This window comes from Eleginops maclovinus, chromosome 15, assembly GCF_036324505.1.
Source record: "Eleginops maclovinus isolate JMC-PN-2008 ecotype Puerto Natales chromosome 15, JC_Emac_rtc_rv5, whole genome shotgun sequence".
Taxonomy (NCBI): Eukaryota; Metazoa; Chordata; class Actinopteri; order Perciformes; family Eleginopidae; genus Eleginops; species Eleginops maclovinus.
Window position 1 is genome coordinate 755,851 of NC_086363.1, and position 18,286 is coordinate 774,136.

Consider the following 18,286-nt stretch of genomic DNA (forward strand, 5'->3'; position numbering starts at 1 on the left):
AGAACCTGTGATGCTCGATATGGATTCTCCTGCAAACAACAACAATAACAACAACAATAACAACACTGTTGCCTCTAAAGTAGAAGTCTTCCGACAGGACCTGAATGCATCGGGATGGAGTTTTTTTACAGCCAGGTGTTCCTGTGCTGCCTTCAGGTGACTAAACTCCAGGAATGAAACGCCCACGACTTTAAAAACAAATCCAGAAAAGCAGAAAAGAAGAGAGAAAAATCCCCCAGAAATAATAAATATTAAAACATATATGAATTAAATAATAATACAAAATCATAAATATATACACATGTGATATAAATATAATAAATACATAAAACCTAAATCATCAGTAAAGTGAAAATCCACAAATAAATCATAAAGATGAAAAAAATGAATAAATAAAATGAAATTATAAAAATAATAATTATAATAAATAATAAAACATAAATAATCATTAACAAAATAATATATTTAGCCATTTAAGAATATAATGACTGATCATTATTTATAGTATATTCTAATGATGAGTTCATGGGACTTTTGCTTATGGTTTTAAAGTGTGGATTTACTGAGGAAATAATGTGAATTTATTTGCTCTTAATTTCTTGTCTTTACTGAGATATGTTTGGGTGTTTTGTTTTTTTTGGGGGGGGGATTTTGAAGTATTTCAGGTAAAGTATTTTGAGACAGGTCTGAACCTGTTTGTGTGGGAGGAAGACTGACATTAACACAGGCTGCAGTCACACACTCATCCCCCATCAGTCACACAGGCCAACAGTGTACATGATAGGCTAAGGGCAGGACAAGCGGTCGGCCAATCACAACAGAGCCAGCCAGCTAACCAATCAGAGCAGACTGGGCTCTGGTTTCAGACAGAGGGTGAAAAGAGGAGCTGCAAAATTTGACTTTTTTCCAAATTTCTTTTTGGAGAACATTTTCTTTTTACTCAGATTTGGACTTTTTTTAATTTACACACAAAATCTTTTGCACGTCCGTCCTGGGGGAGGGACCCTTCCTCTGCTGGTCTCCCTGAGGTTTCTTCGATTCCCCTGTTAACTGGGGGGTTGTCCGTTGTGAGGGTCGAAGGACAGAGGGGGGGGGGGTCTTTTTCATATTCTGTACAAACTGCAAAGTCCACTGAGGCAAAAGTAGAATTGTGATATTGGGCTCTATAAATAGTGTGTGTAGAGTGACTGATTAAAGCAGTCAGGAAATAGGCTTTAAAGAGTGTGTGAGTTTGGTGAAATCTGGTGGTCAAAAAATATGTACTTTTTTAAACCCAAATGAGGAAATGAAAGAGTGGTACTTAATTTAGCTGTATGCAATATTCTGCATAATCAAAAACAAAATAGTCTTGTGGTTTCGTTTTTAAAATAGAAAGCAGAGTCAGTGTTAAGATGTTAAATATTAAGAGCATTTGAGGAAAATACTATCTTATAAATCATGTCCCAAACATTCAAAAATAAATGGAGGCAAAGGGTAAATATTGAGGCTCAGTGTAAGGGTTTCCCCCTCCTTTTATTTCTGCTCTGGTGGAATCAGGTAACAACGTGTCTTCAATAACCTCCAGCGTCTCATCTAACACACATTGTATTTATTAAGAAAAAAACACACCTCAAACTACCGGGAGCAGATAAAAAAAGCAACCAAATGATATTTACAGTTTTATAATGTACAGATTCGGATCTTCCTTAAAACGTAAAGGTTGAACAGTGAAGACATTTAAAGGAAGGTCTGTCCTGGTCTCCTCCTCCTCATCTCCTGGCAGCTTTGCGGGCCTCCAGCAGCAGCACCGTCAGGCGGCTCTTTAAGGTGGGCAGTTTGCTGCTGTAGTTCTGCTGCAGGACGGAGGTGAGGCGGAGGCGGAGGCTCTGCAGGGCGCCGTGGGGGGGGGAGTTCAGGAGGGTGTGGAAGAAGTCCACCCAGAGGTCGCTGTGGGGGTTCCTGCGGAGGGGGAGAATGACACAGGTCCATACTGCAGGTCCAACCATAGGGGGTTCAGTACTCCGATTTAAGCCACCAATTTAGCCATAGCTCGCTGGATAGCTAACATTAGCTTTCTAGTTTGTAAGGTAGACAGCTGCGTTCCCTACCCAGCCTGTTAGACAGGTAGCTAACTTCCACTAGCTAAGTTGATAGATAGAATTAACCGCTGCAAAGATCTTCATCCTCATTGAGGAATGATGCCTCACCTTCTGAATACTCCGTTAGTCTTCCACGCGCCGCCTTCGCTCGTCACCTGCATGTACGTCCCAAACAGCATGCAGTACACCGTGCCCGCGATCCCGAAATAATCCGTCTGAAAACACACACAATAAACGGTGAGCCGTTTGGAGAATCATTATTATTGTGAAAATTGCCTTTTATTTTTCCGTTTTCCTGCCTGGAAATTACACTGTGAAAACTATTGCTGCTCTTTCTTTGAATCCTTTAAATATTGGCAGATGTTTCGCAGACATTTCTTGAACAAACTATTATTTTCCGCTCTAATGCAGGAGGTTCACCGGAAAGTGGGCGGGGCCTAATTTTGGCTGGACGTGACGATAGCGTCATCATCGGTGACAAAGTGTATTTTACTTCTTACACTGATCACCTGTTTTCAATATGACAAATACAAAAGATTAAGATCATTAATTTTGTTTGAATTTCGTAAATTTCTTGATTTTTATTTATTTGTTTTATCAAATTTAAGATTTCTCTTTCCTTTAAATACGATTTCTTAGTTGTGGATTTCTCGTAAATGTTTTATTTCTTAAATTATTTTCCAATTCATTTCATTAGTTGTGTATTTAATATCAGACATGTTAAATTTCTATTTATTTATTCTTCTACATAAAAGTATTTTATTCATATTTAATTTAAGTTCATTTGGAACTTCATAAGCTCAGAGAATATAGAATTATTTAGATTTTATTATATCTATATAAATTCCCTCACCTGGAAGCTCCAGGGTTTCCCGCTGATCATCTCGGTGCACTGGAAGCCGGACGTCAGACACTTGCCGGTGAAAGCAGTGCCTTCTGGGAAAAGGTCCAAGTCGATGCTCTGGCCAAAGTCGATGAGCACCAGACCGTGGTCCAAGTTCTCCGGTTGGAAACACCGGTTCTCCAAGAACCTGAGATACAACCACAGGAACCAGGGTCAGTGGGCTGTTCCCCTTGATTTAAAAGCAAATGCATCCACCAATCAGGTCACGGGAGAAATGGAGAGGTTGTCAAAAGGAATGACTGTCACCTCTCGCCCAGCAGGAAGTTGTCGGGCTTGATGTCGGCGTGGATCACGCGGATGCTGTGCAGCGTCTCCACCATCTGAAGGATGCAGACGCTGAAGTACATGACGAGAGGCTGAGGCATCACCTTATCACTCTGGGTTTTAAAGATGTTCACCGCGTTCTGAAAACAGGGAACAGCGAACAGGGTATAAGACTGGGACACATGCAAGACCTGTACGGTCCATATGCAGAAGGAACCCCGACAACATTCAATACAGGCGCTATTTAACATAAAGGTCCATAATTTGACTAGTATTTAAATATTCAAAAAGTATTGAAATCTATTTTTGGCAGTATTGATGTAAGCTGTGTACCAGCAGGGTGCCGTAGTTGTACAGCTCCCCCAGCATCACGCAGCCGTTGTGGAAGAGGTGGGCGGAGTGCAGGCGGCTGAACAGCTGACGGAGGCCGGGCTGCAGCCGGGCGTCCAGCTGCGTGTTAATGTAATACTCCCAGGGGTTCCCTGGCTTCTGTTTCTGGACCTACACACACACACACACACACACACACAGTCAGATATTGAGCATTTAGAGGAAGGGCCGGATAAGTCATTTATGAGACCCAATGTGCTTGAATAGGCGGGTCTTTACCTTCAGCACCATCTTCTCCGAGGTCATGGGGTCGGTGCCCTGGTAGACGGTGGCAAACGCTCCCTGTCCCAGAACACAGTCCACTCTCAGCGACGCTTTTCCTGTGAGGGGGAGGGATTTAAGGTTCAGCTCTTTCTTTGCTTAACCTCTAAGACATACATCAAGAGAATCGGATATTTTGCACGGTGTGATGACATGTGGAAGTGGCCGCTCACCCATGCTGATGGTGGTCTTGGGGGCGATGTTGGGCACGTTGCACTGCCAGGTGATGCAGCGGGGATGAGTGGTGAGAGGGGGGCTGAGCGAGGCGAGCAGTCGAGCGATCAGGTCGTCGTCCCAGGGGTCAGAGACCAGGTTCCCCTGCTTCCTGTCTGGGCTCATCATGGGCTCATCCTGCAGCGCCGCCGCCTCCGGGCTCATGGGAACATCGGTGTTCCTCTGCAGGCGGGGGCTCACGAAGGCGTCCAGGTCAAACTCCCCCCGCGGCTCCGGGCTCCTGAGGGGCTTCTGTTGGTAGCTGCGTAAGTGGTGCGGAACAAATGAGCACAGATTAGCATTTATCGTTGCTAACGCATGAGCTTGACTCTATATAGATCTGTGATTTATATACTGACTCTGGGCTGCTGAAGGCCAGCCAGTCTGGTTTGGGCGGGTAATCTGGGCTCATGGGGATGTCCTGGACCCGCTGCTGGACCCGCTCCGGACTGGGGGGTTTCTGAGAATCCTCCATGATGGTGAAGGGTTCTGCCTTGGTGTAAACGTCCCAGTCGGGCCCCACCGCTGCTGCCGGCATCGTCCTGGAGGCCTCAGACGAACAGAGCGTCTGCTCGCGGAAGGAGAGCATGGCAGGAGGGGGGGGCTGCACTATGGTGGTGCAGGAGGAGGAGGAGGAGAGGCAGGGGGGCGCCGGGGCCAGACCCTCCCCCACGATGGTGCCGTGACCCCCCTCGGACGGAGCCAGCTCACTGTAGGCGGTGTCGGTGGAAGGGCTCTGCTCCATGATGGGGCTGGGGGGGGACATTTAAATAATACAAATGAAATAAACTTAGAGATTCTGTTTATTTTTTTCTCCACTGTTTGATGTTTAATGCTTCAGTAACAAAAGGAGGAACATCGGAGCAGCGACGCATCGGTTACCTGAGTTTTTTCGGCTGACGTCTGGTAAAAGCATCGTCTTCAGTGTCTCCACCATCACTTTTATTCACTGGAGAAAAGAAATATATAACATTTTAAACAACAAGTGTCTAAATCCGACGGCTAAACGCCATCAGGGCCAACATTAGCCTCCTTTAGCTTAGCGTTGGTGACCTGAAGTCATGTGACCGTGCTGTACTTCCTTTATAGCCCAACATTAGCCTCCTTTAGCTTAGCGGTGGAGACGTGAAGTCATGTGACCGTGCTGTAGTTCCTTTATAGCCCAACATTAGCCTCCTTTAGCTTAGCGGTGGAGACGTGAAGTCATGTGACCGTGCTGTAGTTCCTTTATAGCCCAACATTAGCCTCCTTTAGCTTAGCGTTGGTGACGTGAAGTCATGTGACCGGGTCAAGGGGTCAACACAGAAAATACCACACTTCTTTATATTTTACCTTTGTCCTCGCAGAAGTTGAAGACCGACTTGTTTGTGAACGGCGTGGAGACGAACTGTGCCAACATGGCGAAGTCGCTGGTGCTGTTGGGACAGGCAGCCAGGGAGTGCAGGGAGTTGAAATGAGCGCCCCACATCGTGCTCTCGTCCGACATCAGGTCCGGAGGAGTCTCCTGCTCAGAAACGCACAGGAACCACAGTTAAAACAGAGCATTTATAGACAGGGTTATATTCATGTTTAAAATAAATCTGATGGCATCCGTTTCTAAATGTAGTTGATATGAACAGGATGAGTCACACGGGACATTTATTTGTAGTTTTGAGGAAAACATAAAGAATTGAGAGAACTGAACATACGGTGGCTGCCTCTGTTGGGATGAAAGCTGAGTCTTTCAGAAAAAACTAAGTGATTTCTTTTCCATACTGAATTTTTCCACAGAATTCTGGGAATAAAATTAGAAACACACCAACAAATATTTCTCATGTGCCCCTTATCCTCTTCCCTAGATATGCCGTGGGTGTTTTCATTTCAATATTGTTAGACGGAGAGTCATAAAATGCGTTCAGTACACCATGATGAAAGTGCTGTGTATATGTGACCTCTGTACTCACGTTGGGTTTGTTAGAAACAGGGATTTCAGCGAGTGCTCTCATTGGTTTAGACTTCTCCACCACAAAGGGAGCCGCAGTACTAAAAAAAAGAGAATTCATAAACACGTTCATTCGAGCGAACAACCCCAGAAAACCACATCATAAACACGTTCACACATTTAGCTGGTATTGACATTCAGTATTTTATATTTACCTTCCGTTCTCTTTGTCGATGTCGTCCTGGAAGACGGTGAACGGGGCGGCAGTCGGGGGGGCGCAGAACGATGAGACGCCTTCGTAAAAAACAAAGACCAAAGAAAAAAGAATTTAGTAAAAAACTTTAAAAGATTTTCTGATTTTTTTTGATAATTTTTTAAAAATGATATAGAATAAAAATATTTATATAAACAAAATAAGTTTGAGTCAAATATCAAATACATAAAAAATATATATTTATTTAAATAAGTAAAATGTAAAACAATATGTAAAAAGAATAAAGTAATACAGAGTACAAATATTTATATAAACAAGTAAAAGTTCAAAAATAAAATGATTTCTTTAAAAACATTAAACATTTTAATTCAAAAGAAATATAGCATACAAATATTTAAATAGAGATAAGTATTTTAAGTATTATGTACTAAAATCAGATCTATGCTGTTATAAATACTATATTATAATACTTGTTTTTCTAGAAAATCCCTGATTATTATTTGTATAATGATCACTGTATTGTTTGTTTACCTGCATGTCTTCAGTGTTCAAAACCAGCTGATTATTGGGAAGATTTCCTTGCTTTAGTAAACATTTTCTAACATTTTCCTGGAGATGGAACAAAGTCTTTATTTACCGTTTCTCTGGTGTCCGGGATCCAGCGTCTGCTCCCCGGCGAGGAGCACCGACGTGTTGTCGAACGGATCCTTGAGGAGCGTCGGGGCCTGGAACATGTCCATGATCACGCCTGGAGGATGGGGAAAGATGTTTAAACCCCTGAGCATGAAGAAGCATCTCTGACCCCAGAAGGGAAGATGCTCATACAGACTGGGAGAGGGTTTACTCTAAACCGGACAGTTTCACTCGCACACGTTACTCAAATAAATGAATCCTGATCCTGAAGCTCACCCAGTGCCTCCCGGGTGTTGACGGTGGGGGAGGGCAGCACCCTGGAGGGAGTGGCCTGAACGAAGCCCAGAGAGGTGTTGGGGGTGATGTGAGACAGGTTAGCGGTGCCGCCCTGAGACACTGAGAGACAGGAGGTCAGAAAACACTCACAGGAAGCTACAAAAACAGGGTGTGGGAGGTGGGGGGGGTGTTTACTCACTGTTGAGTCTCTCCTCAAACTCCGGGGGGTGAGCGGCTTCCCTGAGGGGGGAAATAAAGAGAAAGGAATCACATATTATTCTGTTTCTGGGATTTCTCCCTTCACCCCAGCGATAGTTTCTCCCAGTAGAACCCGGAGGGACTCACTGCTGGCTCTCCAGACGGCTCTCTGGATCCTCCTGCATGGAGAAGTCTGCAGAGGTGCATGCTGGTCTGTGCAGCGACACGTTCATCTGCTCCGAGTCTGTGGACTCTGTCGTCGGGGCGAATTGTGGTAGCTGCACGCTCCGGTCAGCGAGGACAGGTGCATGCTGGGAAGCCTCGGCGCTCAGACCGCGTTGCAGATGTGCCGGCAGTTCGGGTAAGGAGGAGGAGGAGGAGGAGGCTTCCTGGAAGAAGGTGGGCTCGGTGTGCAACCTCAGGCTGAGAGAACGCCTGCTCAGACGAGGGGGGTGGGCGCACTGAAGGCTGCTGGGTAATATAAGGGATCGCACCAGGGTCTTGATCCACTACAGAGCGCTGCAGCAGAGAGGGGACAAGCAGCAGAGTTTCAGGTATCTTTCCCAAAGTCAAATTCAAGTAGAAGTACTCAGATCTTGTACTCTTAGAGTACAAGATCTGAGTACTTCTACTTTACTCAAGTACAAGATCTGAGTACTTCTACTTTACTAGAGTCTCTAGTAAAGTAGAAGTACTCAGATCTTGTACTTGAGTAAAGTAGAAGTACTCAGGTCTTGTTCTTGAGTAAAGTAGAAGTACTCAGGTCTTGTACTTGAGTAAAGTAGAAGTACTCAGATCTTGTACTTGAGTAAAGTAGAAGTACCAGAGGGTAGGAATACTCTGTCACAGTAAAAGTATTCTAAATGTTCCTCCAGTGAAAGTAGAAAGTACTCTCCTCTAAATGTACTTAAAGTAGCGACAGTAAAAGTAGTCATTGTCTGATTGGTCCATTTCAGAATAATATCTCTGATATGTTTTATAATGATTGATCATTAAAGTGTTCTCAGAGCTGGTAAAGGTGCAGCTAGTTTGAATGGCTTTGTATACTGCAGGGTAGCTGCTGGATTTACTGCAGGTGAACTACAGTCTGATTTAAGGGAGATTATATTCACCATCATTAATCCTAATCTGCCTAGCAACTAAAGGTAGTAAATACATGTAGTGGAGTAAAAGTACACAGTAACATACAAAAGAAAAACTAAAGTAAAGTACCTCCTGTTCCTGGTTCACTTCCTCCAGTCTGTATTTCATCTTCAGGTTACTGTCTTCCTCCTTCCTCAGCTTCTCCTCCCCTGGAATAGAAAACAGAAAAACTAAATTAACTGAGTGCTCCATAGCGTTGTCACTTTGGAATTTCACCCTCTGCAGACCATTTACATGCACAGAAACCTATATAATTCAAAGCCTGTTCAGGGTCTGCAGTTTGATTTATAAGCATCCTCTCACTCTCTCGCTCCTCCTGGGCCTGTTTTGCTCGGAGCTTCTCGAAGTACTTCCTGGCCCGGACCTCCTCGAAGCAGAGTTCAGATCCTTCACACAGCAGCTCCTCCGTCATGTACTCCGACACCGTGCGCACCCCAGGGCCCTGGGAGGACGGGAGCACCCCCAAGTTCTCAGAGCGAGACACTCTGCACGGGAAGAAATACATATAAATGTTACAAGAGCTTTGTATTGCCTTCAGCTTCATTGGAGGGTTTTCTCCATTTAAAACCTTAAATGGCGCTACAGTCTCCAAACACCAAAACACAAACACACCGTACAGAAAGCAAATATAAAAACAGACGGTTACTCACGTTATCAAGGCAGCTGGACCCTCCATCCAGGCCTGCAACAGAGGACAACAGACAGGACAACAGACACAGATGATTAGAGGATAAGTTAGGGGTAATGTCTGTCTGTCCACAGTCTCCACTAACAAGTCCTGAAACCCTACAGAGTCCAGACCGTGTTCCTGTCTATCTGATGTCCAGCGCTCCATCTTAAAACCTCTGTCTCTCTCCTCTTCCTCCTGAGGTCATTAAAGTGCTTAACAGCGCCCGTACGACTGTCATATTGACCCCTGAAATGTCCCATTCGACCAATGGGAATCGAGTATTCCACTAAGCCGTGTGATAGAGTGTGTTGAATTGTCGCTGGTAATAGTCACACACCTTGGGCTGAGCAGCAGGCTCTCGCTGGGACGACATCTGGTTGATTACGTGGGAGTTTTGCAGCGGTGCTCGAATTCCTGCTTTATAAAAATAAAGGAAACTAAAACAGTTAAACCCACAGGGGAAGCAACAAAGGAGCTTTGTTTCAATGAAGGAAGGCTCTCTCACCTGGTGATGGAGCCTGGATTCTGTTTCTGGTCTGAAACTGCCTGCAGATCAGATCACAGTTATTTAATACTTTTTATATATTCATTTCATGTAAGTATTTATTTTTAATGATAATTATGCCAAAAAATAGATCAATTATCAACTGCAAATTAGTCCAAAATAACAGCTGTTATTTATTACTTCCCCAGGTGCGCGTTGTTGTGTTCACCTGTGTTCGTTGAGCATGATGTCTGTCGGCTGCGCCTGGTTCTCCAGAGCTTTCTGGAACACGGCGTCGGCCTGATTGACCGACCCGCCCTGCTCAAACTGCTTCGCCCAGGAAACGTAGAACGCCGCCGTCTTTGTGCCGATTCCCCGACTGAAGAGGTGACTGTACAGAGCGATCGGGTCCGGGTAATAACTCGCCTGTCACACAGAGGGGACAGTGAGGAGACGCTCGTGAGCCTCAATAACAAAATGTATTTCTTTGAGAGATGAAACTGTTGTTAAAAAAGGCAGAAAACAGCATTTTATTTTCATTGAAAGTTTACTAAATGGACGGGCTCCGAATAATAACTGGCCTGTCACACAGAGGGGACAGTGAGCAGCGTGGACCCTAACCATTATCCAAACAGTCCCTGTTCTGGAGGTCATGTCCCAGTCAGACTCACATATTTGATGCAGTACTTCACATATCGGATGTCGTTGGCATATTGATCCACATTCACGAATCTCTGCACCAGGTGGTCCAACGCCTGAGGCATCTCGCTGCCTCCGTCTGCAGGCAGCCTCGGCTCCAGATAGGCCACGAACCTGAACACACAGAGAATATATATTTATATACAGAGAAGTACACAGAGAAAATCCCTATAGAGGAGAGGGAGCACTGCATTCAGCGCTCTCTCTGCTGTCAGACAAGCGTGAAGTTCTTGCTCTTTTCTTTTGCGGTCCCCTCTGTGGGATTATTAAAGTTATTCTGATTTAAATGCTAAAACATTAGCTACGGCTAACTTCAGATTACTCACTTGTCCCATAGATCCAGAGGGTCGTCTCCTGTATACAAGCTCAGACTCTTTTCAAAGATCCTGGAACAGAAGAAAGGCGACATTAGGAAGGAAGACAGTAGAGTAGAAGTACTCAGATCTTGTACTTGAGAAAAAGTACTCAGATTTTGTACTTGAGTAAAGTACAAGTACTCAGGTCTTGTACTTGAGTAAAGTAGAAGTACTCAGATCTTGTACTTGAGTAAAGTAGAAGTACTCAGATCTTGTACTCTAGTAAAGTAGAAGTACTCAGGTCTTGTACTTGAGTAAAGTAGAAGTACTCAGATCTTGTAATTTAGTAAAGTAGAAGTACTCAGATCTTGTACTTGAGTAAAGTAGAAGTACTCAGATCTTGTACTCTAGTAAAGTAGAAGTACTCAGGTCTTGTACTTGAGTAAAGTAGAAGTACTCAGATCTTGTACTTGAGTAAAGTAGAAGTACTCAGATCTTGTACTTGAGTAAAGTAGAAGTACTCAGATCTTGTACTCTAGTAAAGTAGAAGTACTCAGGTCTTGTACTTGAGTAAAGTAGAAGTACTCAGATCTTGTAATTTAGTAAAGTAGAAGTACTCAGATCTTGTACTTGAGTAAAGTAGAAGTACTCAGATCTTGTACTTGAGTAAAGTAGTAGTACTCAGGTCTTGTACTTGAGTAAAGTAGAAGTACTCAGATCTTGTTCTTGAGTAAAGTAGAAGTACTCAGGTCTTGTACTTGAGTTAAAGTAGAAGTACTCAGATCTTGTACTTGAGTAAAGTAGTAGTACTCAGGTCTTGTACTTGAGTAAAGTAGTAGTACTCAGGTCTTGTACTTGAGTAAAGTAGAAGTACTCAGATCTTGTACTTGAGTAAAGTAGTAGTACTCAGGTCTTGTACTTGAGTAAAGTAGAAGTACTCAGATCTTGTTCTTGAGTAAAGTAGAAGTACTCAGATCTTGTACTTGAGTAAAGTAGAAGTACTCAGGTCTTGTTCTTGAGTAAAGTAGAAGTACTCAGATCTTGTACTTGAGTAAAGTGGAAGTACTCAGATCTTGTACTTGAGTAAAGTAGAAGTACTCAGATCTTGTACTTGAGTAAAGTAGAAGTACTCAGATCTTGTACTTGAGTAAAGTAGAAGTTCTCAGATCTTGTACTTGAGTAAAGTAGAAGTACCAGAGTGTAGGAATACTCTGTCACAGTGAAAGTATTCTAAATGTTCCTCCAGTGAAAGTAGAAAGTACTCTCCTCTAAATGTACTTAAAGTAGCGACAGTAAAAGTAGTCATTGTCTGATTGGTCCATTTCAGAATAATATCTCTGATATGTTTTATAATGATTGATCATTAAAGTGTTCTCAGAGCTGGTAAAGGTGCAGCTAGTTTGAATGGCTTTGTATACTGCAGGGTAGCTGCTGGATTTACTGCAGGTGAACTACAGTCTGATTTCAAGGAGATTATATTTACCTTCAGTAATCCAGATCTGCCTAGCAACTAAAGGTATTAAATAAATGAAGTGGGGGAAAAGTACACCATTTACCTCTGAATTATAGTGGAATAAAAGTACAAAGTAGCTTAACATGAAAATACAAGTAAAGGACAAGTACCTCTAAATTGTACTTGAGTAAATGTACTTAGTTACTTTTCACGACTGGTTTATACGTTGATTAAATTCACAGAGCTAACCGTTAGCATGAAGCTAACATCGGAAACGTTAACGATAATAAATTGTGACTTACTGTAAATAAGAATCATTATCCATTCTGCATTCAGTTTAAAAGAAACGTCCTTAAAGTCATGAGTGTTTTGTGGTTGTTTCCGAACAAAAAAGTGTTCAATTGTTGGTATTTTCTAGCTTTAAAATCAAACGTTTGTCTCCCTAACTTGTTGCTGTTTCTAATACATTTGAATCTTCGCGCTCCAATAGCAAGGCGAGAATTCCACCGTGCGTCGTTTAAGCTCCGCCCACACGAGCGGCGGATATCCGGTGTACAACAATTTAACAAAATAAAACGAGACGAAGAAATGTAAGAAAATAAAAGTGATGAAGAAATGTAAGAAAATAAAAGAGAATAAATGAAATAGTAAACAGGAGAGCAATATAATACTTAAGTGATCCAAATAAGAGAATTGTTTCCGTCACAGCAGCATAGACAAACACAAATAAAGATATGTATATATATTAGAAGATATACACATCAATAATGAAGGATAAACATCCAAACAGTATATGTATTGAATACACAATATTAATATTCAAATACATTATGCTAGTCCAGCTGATCAACCTCCCAAAAGGCCAACATTGAATAAAATAAACACTTTACAACTTACAATAGAGTCTGTTCACTTATTGTTTTTTAATGTTATTTATATAAACTGTATATATTTTCTTATTTCAACGCTGACTTTTAGCTTTATGTTGTCTTTTTAGTTTTAAGATCTGCAATTAAATAATACAACTCTTATGATTTATATCCATTTAAACTTATTTCACAGGCAACATAGAAAAAGAAAATAACCAACATTACCAGATTATTTTCCGTGTACCCATTTTATATTTGTGAAGTCTTTATTTTCAACACTAACTTTGAGCTTTCAAATTATTATTTTTTTTATGTTATAGATTTTTTTGCAATTAAATAATATGTGTACCTTTGCTTCAATTGTCTTTCCTTTTTAAACCCGTAATCGGAAAAGCAAAAAATGATTATTAATTATAACTAACCGACTCTATGACGTGGCATGCAGATTCTTGGAGCAGACTCCAGCAAGAAACCATGAATCAGTGCAGACAGAGAATCAATTCAATTGACCTTTTTATTGTTTTAAAGCAACAACACAACACGGATGGAGTATCAAAAGAAATGTAAACCAAATTTGTCTCGAAGAAATGCATTAAAAAGAACATAAAAACACATTTTAACTCGGCACATTTCAACATGCGGCGTAGATTGGATTAACCTCAGCTGCTGAGGAGGAGCTGAACATGGCAGGATTCGGGTGTAAAGGTACATGTGTGCATTAGGGTCACTGTCAGTATTGTGAATGCGGAGTACAACAGGTAAACATTTAGCACTGCGTCACGGCTCTATCATGCTGCTTCTGTGTCATTATTGCATGGACGATGAATAAAGCCACGACACGTTAATGTGCATTTCTCTGCAGTAGGTCTACACATCTGCTATGTACAGATCATCAAAACAGAGACCTTTACCCCCAGTTTTAGACTCAACCCCCCCCTGAGGTGTGGCGTGCAAATAACAGGCTTCACAATGCAAACATCTCTGATAAATAAATACACAAAAATAAACATGTTAGTGTTCCCTCTGACGCACGTTTAAAAAGCAGGATTTCAGATCACAGGAGGCTTCACAGACGGTACGAGGCACAAAGACGAGCCGTTCAAGCAGCTCAGTGATCACATGTAGAACTCAGTTTCCCAGCATGCAACAGGACTACACTCCAGCTCTCCGTAACTGCACCTGCATGGAGATTAGAGATCAGACGCAGGAGTTATTCCTCACTGCTTCATATTCATATTTCTATCCTTGCTTGACAGTGAAGCTTTCCCTTTTCTAGATCTGCACTGAATGCATAATCATCTCATAGTTTGAACAGGTGATTATATTCCGGACGTCCTGATTGGTTCATAATGTAGTTATGAAACCCAGAAATCAAGGGGACATCTCTTAATGTTCAGTTTAGTCTGATCATTGATCTAAATCTGCTTTATTTACTATCAAAGAAGGCAAGATATCCACGTTTAAAAAGGGGGAAACAGATCATTGTACCCTGCTCTCTTTCAGTGTGGTGTCTGATTACTCTTTCAGGGTTAATGTCATTTCTGAGTAATTGTAGAATGTAAACTCCTCCTCAGGTGGTTTAAACTCCCAAAACTTGGAACATGGTTTCTGTTTAAGCAAAGTGCTGTTTCCATACCTTACTTTATTCTACATGTCCTACTTTCTGATGTGTTCAGGAGCTGTACGTGTCTTTATTCTAAGTTAGGTCATCAGTGTGATTTGAGTTACCGGGTATTTAAAAGCTGCTGAACGATGGAAAATTCCTAGCTGTTTTCCATTAACCCTGGCAAATAATCAGCCACAATCAAGCTGCTTTTAACCTCACTTTTCTGCTGAATTAGATGGATTTTATATTAACTTGGTCTCTGGAGGAGGTTTACCCAGAGCTGGAGGCGGCCGCTGCCTCAGTTGGAAATGTCGGCGCTGTTGTTCCTGTTGCCACACTTGTGGTGGATGACGAGCAGCACGACGCCCAGGAAGAAGCAGACGGAGCCCACGGTGATGTACGCGATGCCTAGGAACGGGTTCTTCCCCCCCATCCAGGAGATGGTGCTCAGGATCATCCGCTTCCTGCCCTCGAAGCTGCGCACGGGGTAATCTGAGGGGAAGCGGTTAAAGGCGGGAACAGCTGGTGTTCAGCCTGTCAATCAACTGATGTCCATTTCTTTGCGAATGGTCATTTTTTAAATACTTAATTTGAAACAAAACATTTGATTAGTTTGTCAAATTATCTTGCATTTATTTATCTTTATTTTAGTTTTAGTGAAAATAGGTTTTTTTTAAGGAATTAATTTGTTAAATGAAAATAAAATAAAAAATGTTTTCTTATTTTATTAAAAACATTTAAATCTTTATTCATTAAAAGCAGAATATTAATTTAACATTTGTTTTTTTCTCATTTATTCTTCTGACGGACTCAAACTTTTATGATTTAATCGGAATAAATTAATTGGACCTGCAGTGGAAACTGTTTTAAAATCTAAATGCAAACAAATATTTAAATGTGTAAATATAGTTTATTGATAAATGTACACATAAATACTGCTTACTACATGTTAGGTTTTCATCCCTATCCAAACTGCTGTAGCCAATGAAGGGATTCTGGTTTCATTTAACTCCTCCTGATCTGTGTGAGTGTGAGGGGAAGGATACTGTAGACGACCTCCAGCGAGTAGTTCCCCCGGGGCAGGGTGGGCACCATGCCGCTCTTCTTGTTGATGATGCGGTAGAGCTTCCTGAAGGTCGGCAGCGCCGCCGTCCTCATCCACACGATGAAGTCCTCGTTGATGAAGCCGTTGTTGCCCTCGTCAACGTCCAGATCATACACCGGGCGCCGCCAGTTTATCGGCTTCGTTGTTCCTGAAGCGGGGAGGAAACACACATTTAACTCTACGCTCTGCCTGTGGCTCGGAGCCTGGGACTGCAGATCCCCGTTGCATATCTCCACCTTGGAAAGCGGCAGTAAGATTGGGGCTGTTTCCTCCGGGGTTTCCAAACTTCACGTGCTTATCGGTCCACCAGGCGATGCCGGTGGTGTTCAGAGGAATCTGGAGCCTTGTGCCGTTGGGGTCGTTGTAGAACAGCTCCAAAGTGTCTGCAACGAAAGACAGAGGATTAGCTGTGACTCCTTAGATCAGACTCTCTCACAGCAGGAGGGGGCTCACCGTTGAACATGCTGTTGGCGATAGCTCCACACGGCGCGATGGGTTTGTTCTCATGGTAAGCGTACGGCTCACACTCCTTACTGGGTTCCTGAGGGATGAGGAAGAGGAGGGGATTCAGAGAGGAACGGCAACACACGGTGGAAGTATGTCATGTTGACTTCTTAAAGTCTTCACCATCAGGGAGGCAAAGAAATGCCAAGATGTCTAAATGTCATCTCTCTGAAAAGTTTCCTCCCACTAAGCTCAAGGACACTTATTGTTTGCCAATTTAAAGTCTTTCAATTAAAGATGTCAGACCGACAGCCTGGTTAGCAATTTAAGGCTTCTGACATGGCAGCTTTGATTTATGGTGCAGAGTTGCGTTTAACGGTGAGACAGATGCTGAACCTCGCTGTGTTTCACTACGTCTCACCACGAGGGATTTGGGGTCTCCGTTCAGCTGGCTGTCATCTCTGGACTTGACGTAGCGACGGTGATTCTGGTAGAAGTTGGAGAGGCCGTAATACACATAGACGTTGCTCTGTGGATCAGAGACACATCAGACTCAGAGACCATAAAGGAATAAAACTGAAAATGACCCGACTGCCGCGGAGGCACCAGCTCGCTTTCTCACCTCATAAGGCTGCTCCAGGTAGAAGGGGATGGTGCAGGTGCAAGGCCTGGTGCTGTTCCAGCTGAAGTTCTGGGAGCAGTTGAAGCAGGGACTGGACATGTCCACTCCTGTGTAATCAATCTGCAAACACACAGGAACGTCATCGACACAGAACTCTACAAAACCACAGATCCAGGTCGCCTTCCACAAAGCCACTAAAACTAGCTGCACCTTTCCCAGCTCTGAGAACACTTTAATGATCAATCATTAGACATGAAAACGTCCATACATCCAAATGAGGAAATGATTCTTTTGCTTGAGTGACCTTGGTTACCCTGAGAGCTGACTGGATACCTTTTTTTTTCTGAATGCAATATATCCCTTGTCGCTACTTTTTTTGGCTCTAATGCACCATATCAAAACATATATCTATATATGTAATCTCCATACAGGTTGCTTTGCTTTGATCATGTTTAATATATAAACAAAAATATATCTTTAGCGGAACGAAAACGCTCAACAGAAGAGATGTCGGCTCAGCTCTCCCTCTGTCAGTAAGCCCCAGCTATGAACCAGGTGACCTACAAACCACACCCATGTGACAACAACCGGAAGAGCTCCACAAATACAAACAAATAATAACAACACAAAAAATGAACTCAGGCATAATAGCATTTTGGCTCCTACATGCAGGACTTTACTTTACTGTAAGTGTTCTACACTCTGGTACTTCTACTTTACTCAGGATCTGAGTACTTCTTCTTTACTCAGGATCTGAGTACTTCTACTTTTACTCAAGATCTGAGTACTTCTTCTTTTACTCAAGATCCTGAGTACTTCTACTTTTACTCAAGACCTTAGTACTTCTACTTTTACTCAAGACAACTGAGTACTTCTTCTTTTACTCAAGACCTGAGTACTTCTACTTTTACTCAAGTACTCCTCTAGGGTTGGTTTCAGATCAGTCACCTCGAACTCCTTGATGTTGTTGGAGGTGACGAAGAGTCCGATGCCGATGGGGATGAAGAGCAGTCCGATGATGAAGAAGGCTGGCAGCACGGTCCCCGCGGTGAGGATGGGCTGCCAGGCCGGCAGTCTCTGCTGCTTAAAGGCCGTGTTCTCCGGCTTCCTGCTCCGCAGAGCCCCGGGGCCAGACACCGTGATGTGTCCGTCCTCCTCTTTAGCGGTGTAGCTGGACGCCATCATTGTTCCTGTCGTTGCTCAACACCAACGGCTCTGACAGCTTGTAAACACAACCGGATTTAACGCTTTAGATGAGACATGAAACGAGTTTATATCTTAAATCTACAAAAGGTGTTGTCATTTGTTTAAATTTTGTTATTTTTGGTGATTTAATCCATCTTTTTCGGATCACCAGCTAGTTCCTTCAGGAAGAACACAAACAACTGACGCAGAACGTGCTGACGTCACGTCTTCTTCTTCTGTTGTGTTGTTTTAATGGCGGTGTGCAAACAGCTTAACGGTGCATTAGCGCCTCCTGTCTGTTCCAGAGTGGATCAGACAATACGTTCTCATTCTTAATCCCTCACAAGAAAATGAGATA

General features: G+C 42.8%; 2 protein-coding genes across 3 annotated transcripts; both read right to left on the reverse strand.

Moving 5' to 3' along the window:
* Positions 1 to 1,480: 1,480 nt before the first annotated feature.
* bub1 (BUB1 mitotic checkpoint serine/threonine kinase) lies at positions 1,481 to 12,583 on the reverse strand. The gene is given in 26 exon segments (XM_063902140.1): positions 1,481 to 1,938; positions 2,187 to 2,293; positions 2,932 to 3,109; positions 3,229 to 3,386; positions 3,580 to 3,747; positions 3,856 to 3,956; positions 4,071 to 4,372; positions 4,470 to 4,862; positions 4,993 to 5,059; positions 5,443 to 5,614; positions 6,054 to 6,132; positions 6,247 to 6,325; positions 6,883 to 6,993; positions 7,155 to 7,274; positions 7,354 to 7,394; positions 7,500 to 7,792; positions 7,794 to 7,910; positions 8,565 to 8,644; positions 8,799 to 8,980; positions 9,146 to 9,177; positions 9,503 to 9,582; positions 9,671 to 9,711; positions 9,879 to 10,075; positions 10,321 to 10,462; positions 10,675 to 10,734; positions 12,400 to 12,583. Coding segments are annotated over 26 exon segments (3,513 nt in total). The 5' UTR covers positions 12,423 to 12,583; the 3' UTR covers positions 1,481 to 1,748.
* Positions 12,584 to 13,462: 879 nt separating this feature from the next.
* Positions 13,463 to 18,172, reverse strand: LOC134876889 (cell cycle control protein 50A-like). Of its 2 annotated transcripts, none has more exons than XM_063902125.1 (8): positions 17,692 to 18,172; positions 16,744 to 16,863; positions 16,543 to 16,650; positions 16,131 to 16,218; positions 15,914 to 16,060; positions 15,619 to 15,825; positions 14,825 to 15,064; positions 13,463 to 14,145 (listed from the first exon to the last, which is right to left on the reverse strand). In XM_063902125.1, exons 1-7 carry the CDS (start codon positions 17,926 to 17,928, stop codon positions 14,871 to 14,873), a joined length of 1,101 nt encoding a protein of 366 aa, XP_063758195.1. In that variant the 5' UTR covers positions 17,929 to 18,172; the 3' UTR covers positions 13,463 to 14,145; positions 14,825 to 14,870. The 2 variants fall into 2 exon arrangements, with proteins under 2 accessions (XP_063758195.1, XP_063758194.1); XM_063902124.1 differs by having other exon boundaries at positions 14,847 to 15,064; positions 17,692 to 18,171.
* Between the last annotated feature and the right edge of the window lie 114 nt (positions 18,173 to 18,286).